Consider the following 23,018-nt stretch of genomic DNA (forward strand, 5'->3'; position numbering starts at 1 on the left):
ATGTGTGTGATATTAATTACATCTTTATTTATTTATTTATTTATGTGCTTCTGCTTATTTTCTGTCAAAACTTTGATGTGTCAATTCTGTCACGCATATGCAACAAGAAAAAAAAAAACTTGTCAAGTACAAAATTTTGCTTAACACCTGAAGATATTCTGTCTGACTGTGGTACCAGTTCAATAGATCGAGCTGAAAATCATTTGAAACCATCCTGTAGTCTCAGTTCATTAACTCACTGAAGTGTATGATAAATATTTGACACATTATTTTTGTATCTGATTGTGTGACACATATTGAGTGATAGGCAAGGAAAAACATGCATTTTGTGAAAAGCTCAAACAGTGGGAGATTACACCCAAACATAGGTGAAAACTTCTGAACAGATTAATCCAGCATTTGTTTATTTAGTTAGTTGATTATAAGTAGATTTTTTCTCTTTCCGGTTTTGTAGTTTGTTTTGTCCCAGTACTCAGAATTAGCACAATACATTTAACAGCGCTGCAGTATTTGGTATTTGGACAGGCTCCACTCATGGCTGATCTTAGGTTGTACGTATATATGCCAGCAGGCTTACAATAGTTGCATTAACAGGTCCCTTAATCTTTTAAGAATTTTGCTGAAAGCCTTTAATCTGTTCTGGAATCTCTCAAGGCAAATGCACATCATGATCACAGCCAACATTGTTTCATTATGTTATCTTGATTCCCCTGAGGGCTGAATCATTATTTAATTTTATATTTACACATGGCCTCTGCTATTTAGTCCAAATAACTTTTTTTGGGTAGCAATTTATACTACTGTTTTACTACTACTACTACTAATAATAATAATTCAACATTTTTTTCAATTTGTTTTATTTGTTTCATTTGTATTGTGTGTGTGTGTGTGTGTGTGTGTGAAAAGTGGCATACCCTTCACAAACAGCTATAGCTTAACATTAGAATAGCTTGCAGTATTGGCATGGGGCCATTTAACCTTTTATAAAGATACATTTAAAAATAGTTACAGTGACTTTTTCTGATTTGATCTATTTTCAAAGATGCTGTAAAATGAACAAAATGCAAAACAAACCTGTGAGCTTTATATTAAAGCTAATACATTGCTTGGCAACCACAAACAACTTACAGAAAGGATAGGTTACTACTAGCTATGTCCCTGCGGGTCTCGGCTCTTCAAGCCGTACTTCAGAACACCCTTTGTGCATGGTAAATCATTGTAGCCGCAGTGGGTGGCTGAGACGTCTAATGAAGGAGCTTACCAGGGCACCATTTCCAAAAAGACAAGACTCAGTGGGCAGTCTGAGCCCTGAAGGCCATCAGGGGGTCAGCTGGTGCTTAATAGCACTCATGATACGCTGGTTAAACTCACAGTTTGGACAGCTGTGACACCTCTTCTGACACCAGCCTGCTAAGCTCTGCCTAATTGCAGATGGCATTGCCTGTATCTCTCAGGCTGTTGTTTTATCCCTCGGTAGGAATGATTCTTTAATTATTAAATGTTTGGTACAGTATAGCGTGGCTAAGTGGCTGCAATTTGGGGTGCTTTTGCCCTTGGGTTCAATTATGATACTACGCTGCTGAGCGAAGGGTATTCAATACTTTGTCAAATCCAGTCTTATAAAGCATTTTGCTCAGTGCCTTGAGACTCTCCATAAACCATTCAGACATTTCTCATGCTTTTTTCCAGAGGTTAACATGACACTTTGTATAGTGAGTAGCTAGCTTGTGGTGTAATGTGAAATACTGAAGGTCTCATAAATTAGAGATACGTTTTTATGCTCTCTCGTTTGATTAGTAAATACAACTCAAGCTATTATGCAAGTGTAATGGAGTGCTAAATGCAGACAGATGTTTTGATAAAGTTGTCACCTCAAATGTACAAACTGTTAACCAGATGCCACCAATGGGACCCCAAATCGAATGCCAAAAAAATATACTCACACTCTTAGCGCTCCCCAAGGCTTTAGATCTGCTTCCTTCAGGTCTTCAAACATGTCAGCCTTTTGCAGCATACAGTATGTGTTGGTGTTAATACCATAGGCTTATGTCAGGTGGTTTATAAGAAACAAAATGGTTCCCAGTGGGGTCAGATCTATTTCTGCGGCTCAATTAAAATGTGTTGGGTGACCGTGTGCGGCGCAGGTGGCTCACATGGAGCAGGGCGTTTGACACTGAGGGCCCTGTTCTTGCTTAGCTGTTAACTCTATGTCCCAACATTAATGGGGGCCCTAATGATGTGCTATGTATCTGGGGAACAAAGTATGCTGCGAAAACTCACCAGACACCTACTGCTGAGCGTAAACCCTCTTCTGAGACGACCGATGATAGCATACCACCTACAGCGCCAGCACGCCCCACGCAGGATCTGATGTCACAGGGTCAGGTAGGAGGCTCTGAATCAGAGGATGTGATCCTCACACGTTCAGACGAAGCGGCGGTTTTTGCTCTGTATCTACAGTGTTGGGAGACGTTATTTTTACAGTAAGGTGTTAAAACATTGCACAATTCCTTATAAAAATAACTAGTCGTGTCACATCTTGACATTTTATATTGAACACGCATCTAGTTACTTTTTCGTTTCTTTTTGCAGCACTAGTGAGAAAGCGGTTGTGTTTTTAAATTAAATTCTGTCAAAATAAAGTTAAAAGTTAAATAAATAAATAAATGTAAATGTAAAAAAACCCAAAATGCATTAATAATAATGCATATACACTAACATTCGACAGCTTGGAGTCAGTAAGATATATTTTGGAAGAAATTAATACTTTTTTTTTTTTTTGGCAAGGATAGAATAAACTGATTAATAGTGACAGTAAAGAAAATGTATAATGTTTCAGCAGATTTCTATTTCAAATAAATGATGTTCTTTTGAACGTTCTATCCATCAAAGAATCATTAAAAAAATAAATATTAAATATTATTAAAAATAATAAGAATAACCAAACTAATAAGAAGCACAACTGTTTTCAAGTTTGATAAAAAAAAAAAAATCACTTGATCATCAAATTTCTGAAGGATTATGTGACACTAAAGACTGGAGTAATGGCTGCTGAAAAGTCAGCTTTGCCATCACAGGAATAAATTTCATTTTAAAATAGCTAAGTGTTTTAAATTTTAAAAATATTTTACAATAATACTGTTTTTTATCAAATAAATAAAGATTTTGTAAGCATAAGATACTTCTATTAAAAAGCATTAAAGGGGTCATGAACTGAGAAATCAAAATTCCCTTGATCTTTTGACATGTAAGAGGTCACTGTACTATAAAAACATCCTGTAAGTTTAAGAACTCAAAACTTTCTCCTTAGTCTAAAAACAGCTTATATTGAAGCCAATCTGCCAAAATGACAGGTTGTGGTATATGCCACTTTATAACGTAATAGTGTGGCTAAACCCCGCCTCCACAGAGGAAGATCAATGCCTGCTCCTACATCACTGCCTGTTTAGCCCCGCCCACTGATTTGTGCACGTAGTGGGTAAATAACGAGAGAGGCACTAACACAGGTCTACTCTGAAACCAAACGATAAAGATGGCTCCGAAGACAACAAGACGCTGTGCAGATCCAGGCCCCGTCAGTAAGAACATTGTTCGCGGATTCGTTTACAAACAAAGCACAATTCGACACAGGATTTTCAGAAAGATTAAAACTAAAAGGTGATGCTGTGCCAAATATATTGGATCCGACAGTAATGTCGCACCACAGAAGTGTGAGTAACTGTTTTTATTACGTGGTCTCTATTGCTTTGTCTGTTTTTACAGATTGTTTGATGTACTGAGTATTTATGCGTTTTTAACCTAAACCGTTAACCTATGAAGGCTGCAGGCTGTCAAAAATACACAACTGTTCGCCAATCATAGCAGTGGGCGTTTACTTCTGAGTCTACAATCCGGCACACCTATTCAAACAGAGCGTTCTGATGAGAGGGGTCAAAACAGGACAGAAAATAGCCTATTACTTCTAAATTATGATGTTTTTTGATGTAAAAAACTTGATAACACTATAAATGGACCTCAGAGAACAGTACAAAATAATATATATATATATATATATATTGAGCATCGTGTTAGTTCAGGCAGGCCACGTCAGTCAAGCTCACATCAGCTGACGATCAGCTGTTCATGACGTGTACCAATCCAGATTCGACACCTATTACAGCAGTCTATTTAAATCCTATTCTTTCAGCCTCTCTTCTATTGCTTGGCTGCACGCCACTTCTAACTCCCTCCTCCATCCCCAACTCCTCCTAGCTGGGATTTATTTATTTAAATCTGATATATGTGAGGTCTTGGAGTACATGGCAAACATCCTTTATGTATCTGGATGTTTACTACAACTCATGTTAAATTGTGAATTGTTTCATGGATGGGATGCATGATTACTGGATCTGTTCTGTTACCCCAGGGGGGTTTGATTTGCTACTCTCCCCGCTATGTCCAGGCATGGCTGCATGGACGGGCGCGTGGAGTTCGCCCAGAACAGAACCATACCGCCAACATTAACTGTATGCTTTTATTGTAATAAATATTCTTTGACGAAAGTGGTCCTGACTGAACCAGAAGCTCCGGAAGACTCTGATTCTGATTCTGATTCTGATATATATATGTTCCTTTAGTAAAACTGCTTGCATTAATATGCCTGAACCAAAAAAAGTCTAAAAAAATGAAAGGTTATGTGAATTATGGTGTAAATTAAATATTAACTTGTTACGTGTTACATGTGGCAGGAGCTGATTTACCATGGAGAGCAGTATACTGTCAGTTAATTATGGAAAATCTGTATCTCTATCAAATGTAGGTGTAGCAGTCACGAGCAAATGATGGAGAACCCAACTGCGTCTCCATAGCAATATAATTATAGAGCACTACATTTACGTGTTCCTTGGAGAGCACAATGCAGTGGGTGTTGAATAAGAGGCTAATCTGAACAGGTGCTGATTGATTGAAGGTGTCATGGTTGTGAATGTGCGTGAGCTGAGAAAGCGAACGGACCTGGGTGTAGATATCTAGAGGGATGCAGAGCCTGCTGTGTCATTTCATTAATGGCGGCACAATCCCACGATCCACTTCATAGCGTACCTTACCTAGAACCCAGCAGGCTGACCTTGATTTATGTCCTTTCTCTACACTCCTCCTTTTCCTCATATCAGGGTTTATTTGTCCTCATATTCTCTGAATTGGCAATGTACACTGAAAATAATTTGATTTAGAAAAAAAAATTACTTTGAAATAGCTTGTAAATTTAATTAATCACAAAGAAACAGCAAGTAAACTTGCGAGATATAAATGCAAAATTGTGAAATGTTTCGCGAAAAAAAAGTCTGAATTGCCAGGAAAAAAGAATTGTGAGATAAAAGCTGAAATTAACTTTTTTTACTGTTCTGTTACCCCAGGGGGGTTTGATTTGCTACTCTCCCCGCTATGTCCAGGCATGGCTGCATGGACGGGCGCGTGGAGTTCGCCCAGAACAGAACCATACCGCCAACATTAACTGTATGCTTTTATTGTAATAAATATTCTTTGACGAAAGTGGTCCTGACTGAACCTAGTTAAGGCCACTTAATATAAAGTGGGGCCTTACATTTTTGTAATTTTGTAATTTGTAAATAAATCTTTATATAAATATAAATTAAGTGTCACTTGGTTTGATATTCTAACTCAGTGTCAATTATTCAGTTTTAAAATATGCCTAAAGTGTCCAAGTACTTTTTGTATTCACTGTACGTCATTTCTCCTACATATTTTATGTAGGCGTAACAACTTAAAAATGGCGTACCCCATGCGTAACTCTTCCCAAAGTTTCTTTTAAAAGAGGTAAAGTTTCAATTTGTCAAGTGGCAGATTTAAATAAGATTCAGGCAGTGCTCATTTATTCTTGCAGGTTCCCACAGAGTCATTTCCTCAGTGCATGCCTTCAGTAACAATGATAACCATCAGCCCACAGAACATGAACAAACATGCAGCACAAAGACGCTCCCTGGAGCAGGTCCATTACCCGCCATCATCAGTAGTGGGGTGTGGGGGTTTATAGAGAGACCACAGAGAGGCATGCAGATCTAGACGCAGAAATCACATCCTTCTCCCTGCTGAAGCGGAGGTCTTTTTATATTACTCAAATGGGCAATCAGCCCCCTCTCTCAGAAAAGTCAAATGCTTCTTTCATGGGTCTGATGAAGTATAATGACCAGAGGACAGTTTCCACTCTTGGGGCCTAAAATGGGATTTGAGTCAGTCCTCGGGGGTGCGTAAGGCCTGTAAATTACCTTAGTGTGCGTTTGGGCACCTGTAAAAGGCGTTAAAGGGGTCATGTGATGCGATTTCAATTTTTCCTTTCTCTTTGGAGTGTTACAAGCTCTTGGTGCATAAAGAAGATCTGTAAATTTGCAAAGACTAAAGTCTCAAATCCAAAGAGATATTCTTTATAAAAGTTAAGACTTGTCCACGCCCTCATAAAACGCCTCATTTAAACACGCATGTCTACGTCACTGTGTGGGAAGATATGCATAATGCCGCCCAAATGTTCACACAAAGAAAGAAGGAGTAACTTTTATTCTCGCTGTAGTATTGTTGATGCTGCAGCCATGTCCTGAAGACGCTGTGTGCTTCGAACACATTGCATTACACCAAATACACCAAATAATGTTCTTTTTAGCAACAGCAATGACCCCTTTAATGCAAAAAACATAGGCCGAAACATACCTCCAGCCTGGATACGAGCACTGGATGTCAAATTAGCATCTCTAAAAGGCCCTTTTTTAAGAACCTCCGCTACTCTCCTGTGGTCTTAAGAATCACTGAAACTAGTTCTGAACTTTTTCATAATTTGGCTCCTTAAATGTAATGAGAATTGAGATGAAGGATGTTGGTAAGGTTACAGAAAGTAATTTCTGAGAAGTAATGGATGGATGAATAGATAGATATATAGATAGAGAGATAGATCCATTACTTTAGATGAGTTGACAGGGTCTTTAAATAACACCATCCACAACTGTGAACTCAGATCTGCACAGATGGCTTCTTACTCAGCTGTACATATGTGAAGTGCACACACACACACACACACACTGTTAATCACTGTGATAGTGTATCTCATTTTCCTCTCTCTCCAATGATCTGCCTCCTACCTTCTCTACCAGTTTTTACTGTATTTATTTGCATTTATATTTATCTTTATTCACTTGACAGATTCACCAAAGTAGCTTAAAAATGCACGTACTGTACGTTGATGTAAGAGGGAGAATATGTTATACCTTATATGCACTGATAAAGCTGAAATAGCCAACATCTAAGAACTTACGGTTATGATAATCTGTTAACTTACTGTATATACATTAGAGATAAAGTAGAGTATTTTAAGTTTTATTATGAATATACTGTATGTACATACTGCACTGTATGTATTAAGAATTTTTGCATTTTCAGTACTGATCTCGGAGTTGCTGAGTTGGATGTGGTACTGTTTCCCAGCACACCATGAAAAAAAAAACATGCAAATGATCATTGTTGACTGTTTGTACTATTCATTGCATTATTTGCACTGTTGTTTTCATATTTATTTTGAGTTGTGTGGTATGTGGTGATTAAATTAAAGTGCAGCTGTTCTTCAAGTGTGATTTGAAATGTCACTGCACTGTTCTGCATACACACTACTGTTTAAAAGTTTAGGGTCAGTAAAAATAAAAAAATATATAAATAAAAAATAAAATAAGTAAATGTAAAATGTATCTACTATTTAGAAAAAAATGTTGCCTCAGAAGATTTATATTTGAATTAATTTATATTAATTAAAGAATCATGAAAAATTGGTTTCCACAAAAAAATATTTTCAGCTAATAAATGAATAAATGAAGACTGGAGTAATGGCTACTGAAAATTCAGATTTGCCATCACAGGAATAAATTACATCTTAAATTTAAATAAAATTGAAATCAACTATTTTACATTTTATTATTATTATTATTATTATTATTATTATTATTATTATTATTATTATTATTATTATTATTATTATTATTATTATTAATTTTTTTATCAAATAAATGCAGCCTTGATAAGCATGAGAGACTGTCATAAACAAACCAAAAACTTTTGTAATGATATTTTATGTGCAATGTATGTTAGGTTGAAAATCTTATTAACATCTATTTTACAGTATAATACCATTCTGTAAAATACCATTCTGAAAACATAAAAATATTTAAAAACATCGATCAAACTACATCACAGGTGTGTGCACAAGTTGCAGGTTATTTCTTCAACAATTTACTGGTCTAGAGGATTGTACAGATTCTATTTCTGGCCTACACAATTTAGTTTATGCATTTGTCTTTCCATACAGCTCATAAAAACATGACCTGTAAATGGTATATTTTCAGGTGGTGCCAAAATGTTGCTGGTAAACAGTAGTTCATTATAAAAACTGTGATGTTTTAGACAACTACGGAACAAGGACAAATTGTTGTACTGCCTTAGAGACCACTGAATTTGATAGCTGTAGGAAGCAGTTTAGTCATCTCAGCAAATGCATGACATGTAGTAATTGAGTTCTACTATTTGAGGACCAATGTCAGGAGAAGAGTGAGCACAGGAAATAGAAAGCCAAAGGTCAAGCATATATGGAGCGCGGTGGCTCTTACAGCAGCCACTGGCAGCACAGGTGAAGTGAAGTGTGTGCAATGAAGAAAGAGACATGATCCCCAATCAGAGGAGCTTATGAGAGACATAAAGTCCAGATTCTCAGAGGTAATGAAAAGTGTGTAATTGAGTAAATAACCCACAAGGAGTTCTCATGTTGTAAAAAAGCACTGCATCCACCAGCCAATGTGAAAATCTGAGCATCTGAAGTGTTCAAGAAGAGAGAATGAAATACACACACACACACACACACACACACACAAACACACGTATGTTGTATTTTAGAGAACTTTAAAATAACATATTGAAGTTATGAGACATTTTGATAATATTACGAGGTCTTGAAAATGGTGGGTTTGTTTTTGCTGCCTCTCTCTGTGAAAGACCACCTCCTTTGGGAGTTGTGATTTCGACAGGCTTTGAGTGTGTTCTTGGGATCAGTCCCCACTCCGGGAATGATTCCCAGTTTGAGAAAGAGATGCCCATTCTTTTGGTTTACCATTGTACTTTTCCATCTGGCAGTACTAGAAATTTGTAAACATAAGAAGGGAACAAGATGGTCTGTTTCTTCTCAGTCTGCAGATCTCCATCAGACATTAGGCTTGTACGTGTCTCCATGTCTTCACTGCCTCTAAGATGGACAACAGAAAGAAATTATGACTAAAAACTTCTTCAAAAGTATAATATAATTATACAGTATTTTAAAACTTTTTAAAAAGATTTCAGTTGTATTTTTTCCTTTTTTTTTTAAATAATTAATTTCACCAAGTAGGAATTCACATGATGAATGTGTGTATCTGTGTGATATATTTGCATGTTTTTATTTAGATAATAAGATAAAAGTTTATTTCAGCAACATAATACATATCTCTCTCATTTGTGTATACAGTGGCCCCAAAATTAAACAAATATATAATTTAATAAAAAAAATGAGTTGTTATCTATGTATTTAATTTTGTGGGTGGGATAAAATGCTTTGAAAATGTGCTTTTGATATGCTACTTTGATTATTTGATATTGAAAGGAATTGCATTCATAGATTTTAGGACTTAAGTCTCCTTTTTGAGCCCCTGTGACATGAACAAAATATTTGCCATGTCGCAGTCTAATCTGCATACTCACAAATGTTACACATACACACATATAAACCTTAGAATAACTTTTTTTGTGTGGTTTGCCATCAAAAATGTTTTGTTTCATACAAACCTGTTTTATCTTTTTTTGGGCTTTTATGAAAAGCAATAATAAACACTGTACAGTGGGAAAACCTGTTTGTGAGGTGTTGGAAGAAATGTTAGCAGTGCAGTACATAAAGCTGATTTCATTTAGATGTGATAAATATATCAGTTTAGAAGTTTGTTGAGTATTAAATATGGTGTTTTGTGTTGTTGCCCTCGCAGAGTACATGGATCTCTCCCCATTCCTGAGCTACTTCATGTCAGGTACAGTACGGTCTGACTAGACTGATAGCACTACGAGTTATGTTTGTAGCATTACTAGTAGCATAGAACAATCTAGAGTCATTTAGTAGCTGTGTAGTTATATTAGTATTTGTAAATGTGGCCAGTTCTCACAGCATAAAACTTAAGTCATTTTGAAAGAGTAATTATATTCGAGCTACTATCAAAAGTGGTTTGTGTTTTATCTCCACTCACCACATAGTCAGGAATAAAGCGACTATGAAGTTCTTTTGATTTTAACAATATCGATCCCAGCCGCTGTGAAGATTCCTGTCTTAAGGAGTGTTAATGAATGAAATTGCTTCTTCATTTACAGCTGATTGGAGGGCATGCATTGACTCTTTTAATTACTGGAGAGAAGAAATTGGTTGTGCATGCCTGTCCTTAATTGGGACTCCGTTGTGTTTATCGATTCAGTTTGATGTGCTTTAATTTTGGATGATGTGCACTATATGTATTGGTTAGCGGAGGGCTTCTGTCCAGCTCTCTGTTAATGTGGTGAGTCGAGGTTTTGTGTGTTCATGGGCACGGTCACACTCATCAAAGTAGGAGGTGTGATGCTGTGAAAGAAATTTCGCAGCAGGTAAAGAAGAGCTGCAGGATAAAATAGGCCCCTTAGCCCTGCACCACACATAACCTGACGTCTGAGCTGACGTCCACTGATTTGAGCTGTTAAACCTCAGGCTCCTGCTGCCCCCCTTTGCTTTGTGAGTCTCTGCCTTAATATAGTTTGAATGTTCAATTCAGTTCTATTCAATTAATTTGTATAGCGTTTTTCACAGTACATAATGTATTGTTCCAAAGCAGCTTTATAAAGAATATTTACCTCCAGAGAAAACATAGTGACAAGGAAAACTCATATTTATCTGAAGTGTGTGTGTGTGTGTGTTTATACTGTAGCGAGAGACAGAGAGATGCAAAGGTTGTGTACATAACATTTGTTTTGTACATGCCATTGGACTTGTGTAAAAGACTGGGCTGACAGTTTTAATTATTTGGTAAATGAATTAGTGATAATTATTTTGTGATATATTGTAATAATACAACTCTGCATTTAGGCTTTATTGAATGCATGCATTTCAGACTTTCTATTATTTATTCATATACTTTTGAAAGTATAAATAAATTGTTAAGAGTAAAAAGTACTCACAGCTCCTCCTTTGTGTCTAGAAAAAGCAGCAGATCAATGACTGACATTAGGCGCATTTCCATTACAGATTTGCGCAAAACTTTGGCGATATTTTATAAATGTCGATACAAAAGTTTTGCGAAATGACGGCGTTTCCATTAACCAATGTTATGAGACTTAAACGTAACCTTTTGCCTCTCGCGATAAGTCATGGCAACGGATTTTGGTGGGATTTTGGCTATATTTGATACCACTGAAATTTCACAATTTGTGATACCACAGCAAAAACTAATATGATAATACTAATATAATACTAATACTTGAACAAACTGACCCAAAAACAAAGTGTGAGGCCTTCAAGTATTTCTCAGTTAAGTAACTCATTACTCATGCAATAAAGTAAACAGTCAGAAGTAAATTAAAAGCAATGAGTTGTTTTCTCTTTTTCTTGTCAATGTTGTTGTTTGATCAATATTAATGCTGTAATACTGGTCTGGTATCATAATTTGTGTTTTGTTTTAGTATCGAGTCGCTAATAAAGTATTGTACAGTCATGCTATACTGTGTTTTATGTCCTGCCAAGTGATGGTTTTTAGAAAGGATGTGTGCACTTTGTAAAACTAGTTCATTAGTTTAGCTGGTTAACTTCCTTGTTTAGTATAGCTGCAGTGTGTAGTGTGTGTAAATGGCTTGATTTCTTCACAGGATGAATCACAGCAGCATCAGTGAATTCTCTCAGGCCATTCCCTCCATATGCATCAACGCTGACTGACTGACTGTGCTTTGTTTTTACCACTTTAGGGAACTTTACTCTAGCTGAGCTGGGCATTTGTGAACCAGCCCCGCATCAGAACGCATACTGCCCAGACATCGGCCTCTTACAGCGCGGCTACTCTCTGAGCGCCGGCTCAGACGCAGACTCCGACCCAGAGGGCCCGATTTCACCTGAGCGAGCCATCCAGCTGTGGGCCGGCCACGACATCAAGTCCCGCCGCAGCTCTGGCCTCTCCAGCCGGGAGAACTCAGCTCTCACCCTCACTGACTCCGAGAACGAGAACAAGTCTGATGACGAATCAGGTGAGAGATAGTGTCAGAGAGCGAGAGCATGTGAGAATTAGCAGAGCAGAGAGCGAGTGTCGTGTTTATGAGAAACCGAGGGTGCAAGAGAAATCTTTAAGGCGTTTATAGAGTGTAAGGTGTGTGAGAACAGATGCCAAAAATGTGCAACATGTGATGAAACATTCACTTATATTTGTTCGACTCGTTTAGAGCTGAATGAATTTCATTTTGTGTTGCTCTTACCTGGGTGTCACTGTGCATCACTAATCATTTCCCAAACCACATCTGCTTTTGTTTGTCGAACTGCAGTGCTTTAAAGATAATCTGCCATTGAAGATGTGTATTAACAGACTGGATGCAGCATGACATGTCACACTCAGTTAATATAAAAAGACCATACACCGAAAGAAGTCTCAAAGGACGTATGTTCATCAAGTGAAAACATTATGGCTTTTCTCCCCCCACACATCTGCCTGCATGGATATTATTGTTGAAGACCGAATCCCTCTTGGTTCCTTTGCTGGCAGGAATTCGGCAACACGTTCCTCGATTCCTCACTCCTAGTTAATTTGGTGGCATCTTAAATCTTAGCATAGTTTGTAGAAAGTGTCAGAGTAGGTTAATGAAAAGTCAAAAACTCCTCCTAATTAATTGAGTTCTCACCGTATCAGACCTCAAACAGATCTGTCAGCCGTGAATTGTAGCATCGCACAAACTCGCTCTGACAATTTATCAAACTACTCTACAGCTATTAAACACACAAAGAAACACCTTGGAAAGCAGTCGTCTTCATCTCGTCGGCTGATAATTGCTTCACAGATAATTGCCACGCTAATCTCTAGGCCGCTGTTTCTTAGCGCCGTCTTCGGTTTTTACGGCACAGGAAACGTGTGGGCACAGCAAGTGCCAGTCACACAGCAAGTGCTAGTCACCAGATCGCATGTCTGTGTGCTTCGACAGCAGTGGACGCAAGCTGGACACCGTCTCTCAGTGCGGCACCGTGGCTCATTCCCACTGAAATCCCAATTAAACGACGCCCAGGCTGTGCCTGATAATCTGTGCAGGATGTGTGAGTCACAGAGGAACAATCTATAGTAAATTAAAACACTTTTTAAAAGCTTAATAAAGTTTTGCCTTGCACCAACAGCTATAATACTGAGATTCAATACATTCAAGTCAATCGATACATATGAGTTACTTTGCTTTTTTAGGCGTTTACGGCACGGGAAACGCGTGGGCACAGCAAGTGCCAGTCACACAGCAAGTGCTAGTCACCAGATCGCATGTCTGTGTGCTCCGACAGCAGTGGACGCAAGCTGGACACCGTCTCTCAGTGCGGCACCATGGCTCATTCCCACTGAAATCCCAATTAAACGACGCCCAGGCTGTGCCTGATAATCTGTGCAGGATGTGTGAGTCACAGAGGAACAATCTATAGTAAATTAAAACACTTTTTAAAAGCTTAATAAAGTTTTGCCTTGCACCAACAGCTATAATACTGAGATTCAATACATTCAAGTCAATCGATACATATGAGTTACTTTGCTTTTTTTAGGCGACCAAGCACATTAAATAAAAATAAATAAATAAATAAATTCCAGAATTGGGAATAGCATACTTAAATTATGTTTTTATATATTAAGTATGCAATTCCGGATACCATGCTACTTGTATTATTTCAGCCATATAAAGATAAGATTTCAGTATGCTGTTCTGAATAGCATACTAGTATACTACCCTTACTCTTTGTACAATATAAATATTTGAATATATGAATTCAGTATGCAGTGACATACTAGCATACTACTATTACTCTTTCTGCCATAAAAAGATAAAGATCTGAATTCAATATGATATTCCGAATAATATGCTTACTTTTATGAAGATTAGTTCAGTATCCTATTCAAATTGCGCAATGCCTTTATTGTTTTTTGCCATATAAAGATAAGGATTCAGTATGCTGTTCTAAATAGCATACTTGCATAGTACTGTTTCTGCCATATAAAGATATGAACATATGATTTTAGTATACTACTCTTACTGTTTCTGCCTAATAAAGAAAATAATTCAGTGTGCTATTTCTAATAACATACCTTCAAGTTTCTATCAGACTACTCTGAATAGCATACTTCTGTAAGAGTTATTACAATATAAATATTTGAAGAAATGAATCCAGTATGAAATTGGCATACTAGCGTACTATTAAAGTTTCTGCCATATCTCCATATATGAATTCAGTATGATATTCTTAATAGCATACTAGCATAATACTCTCACTGTTTCTGCCATATGAAAGTTAGAAAATATGAATTCTGGATACTATTCTGAATAGCATACTAGCATGCTACCATAATGGTTTAAATGTTTTAGAAATAGCTGCATTTTTTTATTTAAATATTATATAAAGTGTATAAATATTTGAAGAAATTAATTCAGCAGGCAATTAGCATACTAGCATCCTACTTTTTACTGTTTCTGCCATATAAAAATATGGAGATATCAATTAAGAGTCCTCTTCCGAATAACATACTAGCATACTACTCTTACTTTTTCTGCCATATAAAGGGTAGAAAATATGAATTTGGTGTGCTATTCTTGTAATTCGGTATGAATTTGGCATACTAGCATACCACTCTTACTATTTCTGCCGTATAAATACATAGTAAGAGTATTATGCTATTATGAATTCAGCCCATCTTAACCGTTTCATTGAGCGGATGTTTCATGCATCTTATTCATGGCAGAGGCTAACATATGCCTAAAATCAGGCTGCTAAGAGCCAATCAAAATTGTGATTGGACAATCATCATAAACATCTGCATATAAGTACAGTGTTTCTACAAGGATGATTTTACCCAGTTTTCTGAAAATTGGCCTTATGCATCCATTAGATCTATTATGCTCTCCATGTTCTCGGATTGTTGCTTGTGGCTATATATATTTATCTTTTTTTTTTTTCTGTGATGATGCTAATATGAAAAACTAGATAGGGCGTGATTGATACTTCTGTGAGTCTTTGCTTGAGAAAATCAAGCTTTCTTGCAGCTGAACTGAATTAGAAGTGGGATATTGCTTTCAGTGGATGTGTTCTCACAAGGAAGAAAGCGTATGTTCAAAATAGAAGCAAGTAAATCTGTCATTTCTGTCTTTCTACTTCTAACACGCTTTGAAGCCTCACCCCTATCTTTGCCCCTTATCTTTTTTCTTTCACATTTTTTGTGTATGCTGATGCACTTCAATATACTTCTCTCTCTCATCTTCCTCGTTTGCCTTGTTATATGGATGTGTCAGCAGCACCAATCACTTTGAAAGACAGGTGTCACTCACAAAGGGAGAGTGAATGGGGTCAGAAGAAAATTTTCATCCATTATCACCCTCTGTCTGCCTCTTTCCAAATACTTTCCTAGACATAAAGGCAGCTTTCAAAGTCTACCACCCACTTTGACTAAAAACATCCATTTGTGCTTTTGAGATGTTAGGTCTAGACATGGGCATACTAGTCAATATCTGATTGGGCAGAGTCAGAAGTTGTTGAGATAAAAATAGCAGTCGCTCGTCAAGGTTCTTCAGACAAGCAGCTTTTAGTGAAGACTGGGCAGCACTGAGCTTTATTTATTTGTTTAGTGTTATTGATGTCTGTTAAAATGAATACAAGTTATTACAATATGACGCATAATGTTTATAGTGAAGGAATATACAAAGCCTCTTTTTCAATTTAAATTAAAACCAGTTTTAACTTATTCAGTATATGATTTTGCAAGACATGTAGGAGGTTGTAACATACACACCGTCAAATAAATAATGCAGCATTTTATTCACTCTTCATCAAGTTTGAGAATTGTGCCACATAGAAGTAAAAAATAAATATAAAAAATACCACTGATCATCCTTGCTGAATAAAATTATACATTTCTTTAAATATATATATAATTAGCAATATTTGACATTTAATTAAGTTTAATAACAGCCATATTTTATTAGATATCGCATATCACAAACAGCTAGTATGGGCTTTTGTGGTGATATGTCAGAATAGATCTTCTATAGTGATCTTATTCATCATTACATCAAAGTTACCCTTTTATTTTCTGCAGGGGCTGCAGTGTGGAAATTAAAAATTGCCATTTGAGACAGTGTGCTATAGCCTTGTTCAGACTGTCAGTCCAAATCTGTTTAGAATCTGACCGCATGTGTGGAAAAAAAATAAATCACACAAAATATGATTTTTACAAATCCATTTTAAGCTACATTCATATGGGGTTTGAAATCATATTCAAATCACATTTCTGGAAATATGTTTCAATCTGTCATTTTGCGTAGGATTTTTCCTGTCACTTTCTCACGCCAAATAAAACCTAAACATGTCAGACACTGTTGTAGGAAACATGCTGAAATTTATTGTAGAAATAACGCTGTGTTGTTGTGATGTGCAGGTTGAGCAGAAAATAACAACATACTGCTAGTCGGCCTGTTCTACATACCCCTTTGAATTTTGAGACCAGTGTAGAGAATAAGCCTGCATGTACCAACCTCCTACGTTTCTGCTGCTGCTAAACAGAGTAGTCCAGTGCCGCAGCTACACATTGTCATGTTGTATGACAACATCTGTATTGCAAACCCTTCCATGTTGCTGTTTTTTTTGTTTTTTTTGTTTTTGTAGACAAACCAATTCAATATCATTCCATAGAAACCAATGCAGATATTCTGGAAAAAGAGCGCCACAGGATACACAAATGGGATCTGAACAGTTGTCATACGCAGTATTGACATTCAGTCATTTAGAATAGATTCCGAACAGATACACAAATAATCAACAACTAATAAACAAGCTAGTCATGTATGACAGTTATTTGAAACTTTGACTGTTCTAATTTGAGAATGATTAGTTGACTGCTAGACTGTCAGCCTAGTTCCTTATACATAGTCTTAACATAACATGGCTTATGCAGTCAGCCCAAGTCTTGATAAAACAGTCAATCGTAATTAGAGGTCGACCGATAGTGGATTTTACCGATACCGATAGCTAGGTTGGACCACACTGGCCGATACCGATTAATCAACCGATAGTTTTTAAAATGGTAAACGAAAACTAAAACAGAGCTTTACTATTTTTAAAAAAGCAGTAGCAGTACTGAACCATACTTTGTAAATGAATAAACATATTAATATTAATTATTATATTGATCATTAAAGTTATTTCATAGTTCACTAATGTTAAAAAAGAAACTTTAAAATGTAAAATATAGCCTATTAGTAATAGTAAATGTTGAAATGAACACATTAGGAACAATACTTTTACAGCTTTCATTAATATTACAAAAGGACTCTTACTGTAAAGTATTACCATTTAATTTCAACAGTCAAAAAAAAAAAAACGCAAGTCACACACTGGACAAAAGCGCAGCGATGCGTTCTCTGAGAAGTCACACACCAGACGCGTCACTTTCAATTCCAGCAGCGGTCTAAAACTGTTTATTTAATCACCAAACGGACATAAGTTTGCTTCAAGAATGAACAATGTGGCATAAATGAGTTTGAAGTTCGGTGTTTAAAAAAAACAGAGCAAAGGGAAAGAGAAAGTGCGATCTGTATTACAGCTCTCTATATGAAGCATAAAGACTGTATTAGAGCCACAGAAAGAGCACAATACATAATTCATAGCCTAGGGTGAAGTCATTACATACATTAACAATGATTTGGGACAAATATAATGTAATTTAATGGAAAACTATGTGAATGGCGCTCTGTTCCGCGGCAGGATTTTCTGTCGGCTGCATTTAAATGCAGGTTTGAAGTTTCCCGCTCTGTGCAGCGCGCAGTGTCACGTGTCAAAACAAACAACAGGTGCTGTTAGTGATTTCCACCTCTAGAGGCAGCTCTCCTACTGTATAATGGCAGCGGACCCTTCTCGGCCACTCCAGCAACGGACGCAACCCGGAAAACTATCGGCATTGATTTTTGCCAATAACCGATAGTTCCGCCAATCAACTATCGGTGCCGATTAATCGGCAAAACCGATGAATCAGTCGACCTCTAATCGTAATAACCGTAAACTGTGAAATAGCATATTAATTAATGTCAAATCCTGAGTGTCTCCAGATCAATGAAGGTCTAAGGAAGCTCAAATCTCCGCTAGGCTTTTAGAAATGGGGTGTTTCAACAAAAACACACAAAGCATATTTTGGTCATTTTTAGCTAAATTCTGAAGAAGTACAGTATTATACTAAAATATCTCTATTCTAGGGTGCTAGAAGAATCTGGAAGTGTCTTCACCAAGCATTTGTTTGTAAACAGTAATTTAGTATAGCACACTGTTCACCATCATAAAAAAAGCTTCTTTCATACTGTAACTTCATTCATACTGAACACACTATCAGATAGTTTGGACTCAGCTCACTTTAAAAGAGTCGATAGTAAATTAAAGTGTTTGATTCCCTCTGGGATGGATAAAACAAACTCTTATTAGACTTGCTGTTTATCATTGGCGTCTCTTCCATGTGATCCTCCTAGAATATTCTCCTCACTACTTTTTGATGCCGGGTGAAGTGCACAGGGATCCTGATAATGAGGCCAGGTGATTGTCTTATTAAGCAGGCTGGATGACTGCAAGCCTCTTCAATTTGAGTGACTGATTAATGCCCACATGCTACGGCTCCCGGAGCAAAGAGTCAGTGATCTTTACGTGTCTGGGGCTCCATTATGCTGCATGGGTGCCGTCATTTCCTGCTGCTGTCTCTGTAGTATTTAACTCCAGTATTTCAAGTGAATATAGCCGTTCATGGAAGTGCAAAGTGGTGGCCGGCTGTACAGATGAGGTTGGCTGTCATTTCTGCACTCTGCAGCATGTTTGTTTGCATAAGTATTTGTACTCCAGCCACATAAGAAATTGCAGTCCCATGTGAGTTGCGTTTGGCAGCGGTTCGGCGATCAGCGTTTCGTATCACGTTCTGTAAACAAAGCCACCTTGGCGCCCCATGCTGCGAGAAGAGCGAGCGGCTTTTGTTTGCTGGATTATTTGAATTCTCTCAAACTGATCTGCGTCACTAAGCGTTTAAGAAGCTTTGTTGGGGACTCGGAAAAATTGTGTTTTCTTCTTGATGATTTCTTCGTTATCTGTTACAAGGGGTGAAAACATTTAAGATAATTAAGTTTGAAGCTTAAATGTTTCCCTACTGTGTGTCTGTTTGTGTAGGAGGCCCATGACCATAGACGTGCAGCAGATAACAGAGAGGATTGTGGGACTGACCATTACGTTTCATTATTACAATAACCGCAATTGTTTTCCTTTTTTTTATCAGCTCTACTTACTCTGAATGAATAACCATGAATCATGCTTTGGTTAATGTGAATTTTGCAACGGCGCGGGGGCGGACTCACATTAAACCAACAAGATTGAACCGAACCGATCGCGCCCCTTTTTGCGGATGTGTAGCACGAGTGAGATTTAAGATTATGGTATGAATGAGGCTCACTGCAAATAACTGCAATCAATCCTGTAATGGGAACATCAGGAGAGGTCTCGTTAATAAGGAAGAAAAGAGCATCAGTAGAAGAAGAGAGAAATCAAAGTTGCATGCTGGGATATTCATATCTTAGAGATGAGACTGGAATTATTTGATACTCGCTGAAATGAGTGATCTGCATGTGGGCTAAAGGAACATCGTACAGATGCATGAAGGGGTTTGTTTGTTTGCAGGATGTGTTTAATGAATATTTCGCTATTTTGCATGCACTGCTGAAAAAGTATGCTGATTTGTAGGAGAGCTGCCAAAATATATTTCTTGAAATAATGTTTTAACTTTCTTTGAGGTGAACTCAAATTGAGAGTTCTATTGCACACCTAATGACCCTCAATGAAACGTATTAGCTTTCACAATTATTTCTTACACACATGTTTGGCTAATAGAAGGGCCACTCTAAGTTAAGTACCAGCTACTCATGAACTTCAATTCACCTCTGCTTTTTCCTCGCTGTATTGTCCTTTGCCATTTACAAATGTTTAAACTCTTATCTAGCACTGGATAGAAGAAGTCAATAAACAGCATTCAGATTTTCATATGGCCGGTGGTTGACAGTGAAGTGGATAGAATCATTTGTGAAAAAGCCTCTCTCTTTCCTGTGAGAACTGTTGAGTGCTGAGGTTGAGTAAAAGCTTTTTGTGAATCTCCACAAAGGTTGTATTGACCTCTTCCACTAAAGTTGTAAAGGAGGGAAATGTCACAGAGTAATTTGATGGAAGGTAAACAAACTCACACATTTGTGCCGGATTAAAAAAGTATGGTGCCGATGCAGTGTTACCGCAATAGTAGTAGTTTGGAATACAGTGGTATTTTAAAATGACCACTGTATAATAAGAATAAGAATCAATCAATCAATCCGTGCCGTTACAGAGAATAGTATATCCGGCTAGTCATGTGATCTCAACATGTCAGACCCCATGAGACAACTACTGTAAAATGACTATTAATTTACAGGTGCATCTCAATAAATTAGAATGTCGTGGAAAAGTTCATTTATTTCAGTAATTCAACTCAAATTGTGAAACTCGTGTATTAAATAAACTCAATGCACACAGACTGAAGTTTAAGTCTTTGGGTCTTTTAATTGTTAAGATTTTGGCTCACATTTAACAAAAACCCACCAATTCTCTATCTCAACAAATTAGAATACTCTTTGATCAAATTGTTTTCCAAAAAATCACCAAACAAAAAAAAACTGTCAAAAGCACTATTATTCATTTATTTATTTATTTTTATGTTTTATTAAGGGAATAATTGTTGGGTGCACTTTTAACACAAAAAAATGTAGTTTGAAGTGTGCGACTGTTTTTTGCCAACCTCATCAACAACCACTGAACAAACAAACAAATAAACTGACAAGCTGCTTTGCTTTTCATTTCCCCAAACATTTAAGAAAATGTACAGTCAGCCAGCAGACGTGTTCGTAAAACTCTCTATATTGTCGCCATTCGTAGGTGAAAGGAGAACACTTGTAAATTTCTGTGGCAAAGTCCACGCCTCGTATCCGAATTACACTGATCTCAGCGAAGAATGATTAAAACATGCATTAGATGATATAAGAGTCGGTGTGGACATTGATTCAAGCATTAAATATTCCTGCCTTTTACAGCTCTCCCTTGAGAGGTCTCTTCCTGCTTCCCATAGAATATTGGAGTCAAGATTGCCATTGCTGGGTTCATTACATTGCAGCTTTAGTTAATGAAACGGACCCAGGCCGACGCAGGGGCCCTTTATGTGCGCCGATCAATCAGGCCCCAGTAAATCTAAGCTTAACCGTCCTCTCTCATCTCAGCGCTCTGTAGATTTTTCTGCAGCCCACTGGCCAACCATCAGACACAACAATGTATCATAAAGGGGGGGGTGAAAATGAAAGTTATATTTAGCTGCCTGACCGTTCTGAGATGTACATCTGTCTGTCACCCTACAGTCTTTGTGTGTGTGCTGTACTGATTGTTATTTACTGTCGACAAAGCTGGTTCTAATGTCAACTCAGGGTGCTCTGTTAGTTGAGCCCGTGATACACATACACACGCACACACACTGGCTAATAGATGCTTGTAAGCAAAAAGACACATCATATTTAGGGATCTTGCAATTTGAAAAGACCTTCCCACCTCCCTGTGCTTTATATTGAAAATTCATGCCCAATCAACATGTTTCTTCTTTATAGACTTTAAACGCTGGTTCCCATCTTTATGTCTCTCTCTATTTATCTTAAAAATAGAAATCGCACACATACACAGACAAACGCTTTCACCGCTCCTGCAGAGTTATTGTGTTGAAGGGAGCAAAACAATAGTGATTTTAAGGCACTTTTATCTGCATCAGGACCAATTTGCTCTTGCCGTCCAAAAAACTAAAAATTTCCATCGCTAACTGAACAGTATGTGGCCTCTGCTGCAGCAACATCAGTGCAGCCAGGAATGATTGTGAATGCCACATTGTATAAAGCCTTTTATTGTTACAAATAATGCTGGGATTAAAAAATAAAAAAAGAACAAACAGTTTTCTTCGAACACTTTCCCTTTCTTTCTCTTTTTCTATTTTTTAGAAATACACAAAGTCTGTGTTAATTTGTCAGACATGATCACACACTGTAGAAACAGAAGTTTGATTGTGGGAGTGCAGTGTTCAGCTGCTGGGCTGATTACTTTGTGGAACATTTGATGTCAACAATGTACTCTAATTCGCTGTTGTAATGGAAGTCATCAGTGCTAATTCTCCAGCTTTGATTTCCGACAAAAGATGGTGATTTAGCATTGCCCAGGGTTTCTCAGACACCTGATGTTCTCTTCTCAGACTTGAAAGCAATTTTATTGTTATTATTTTTGAGAACACATTTATTATAGCTTCCCCCCCAGTCCATTCATTTTTTTTCTGTGGTTTTCCATTGTATTTTTCTTTCTTATAATCTGCTTTGAGCACCATAATGCCAGGTAACTGCCCTCAAAACAAATGCATTGTACTAGTAAAAGCCAAGATGAAACAATTACAATTACTGTGTTTAAAATTATGTTTGTATTGATGTACTGATTGATTGTTTGTAGTCCATACTTATGTGTGTGCTGTGTGTGTTTGTGTGTGTGTGTGTGTGTGTGTGTGTGTGTGAATACAGTTATATACCCTTTAAATTCAAAATATTTGAGGGCGAAAAATGCCCCATATGGGTTTTTGCCTGATAGTTTAGCAGTAGCACACTAGCAAGAGTGCAGTTTT

General features: G+C 37.2%; 1 protein-coding gene across 1 annotated transcript in view; it reads left to right on the forward strand.

The window, feature by feature from the left end:
* Window positions 1-23,018, forward strand: part of LOC107752041 (teneurin-2-like) — a 219,766-nt gene that overhangs the window by 61,582 nt on the left and 135,166 nt on the right. The window contains exons 3-4 of the mRNA XM_016567891.1: window positions 10,035-10,076; window positions 12,025-12,300. Coding sequence (XP_016423377.1) covers window positions 10,035-10,076; window positions 12,025-12,300 — 318 coding nt within the window. The remainder of the gene's footprint in view (window positions 1-10,034; window positions 10,077-12,024; window positions 12,301-23,018) is intronic.

This window comes from Sinocyclocheilus rhinocerous, unplaced genomic scaffold (assembly GCF_001515625.1).
Source record: "Sinocyclocheilus rhinocerous isolate Xijiao unplaced genomic scaffold, SAMN03320098_v1.1 scaffold662, whole genome shotgun sequence".
In the NCBI taxonomy this organism is placed as follows: domain Eukaryota; kingdom Metazoa; phylum Chordata; class Actinopteri; order Cypriniformes; family Cyprinidae; genus Sinocyclocheilus; species Sinocyclocheilus rhinocerous.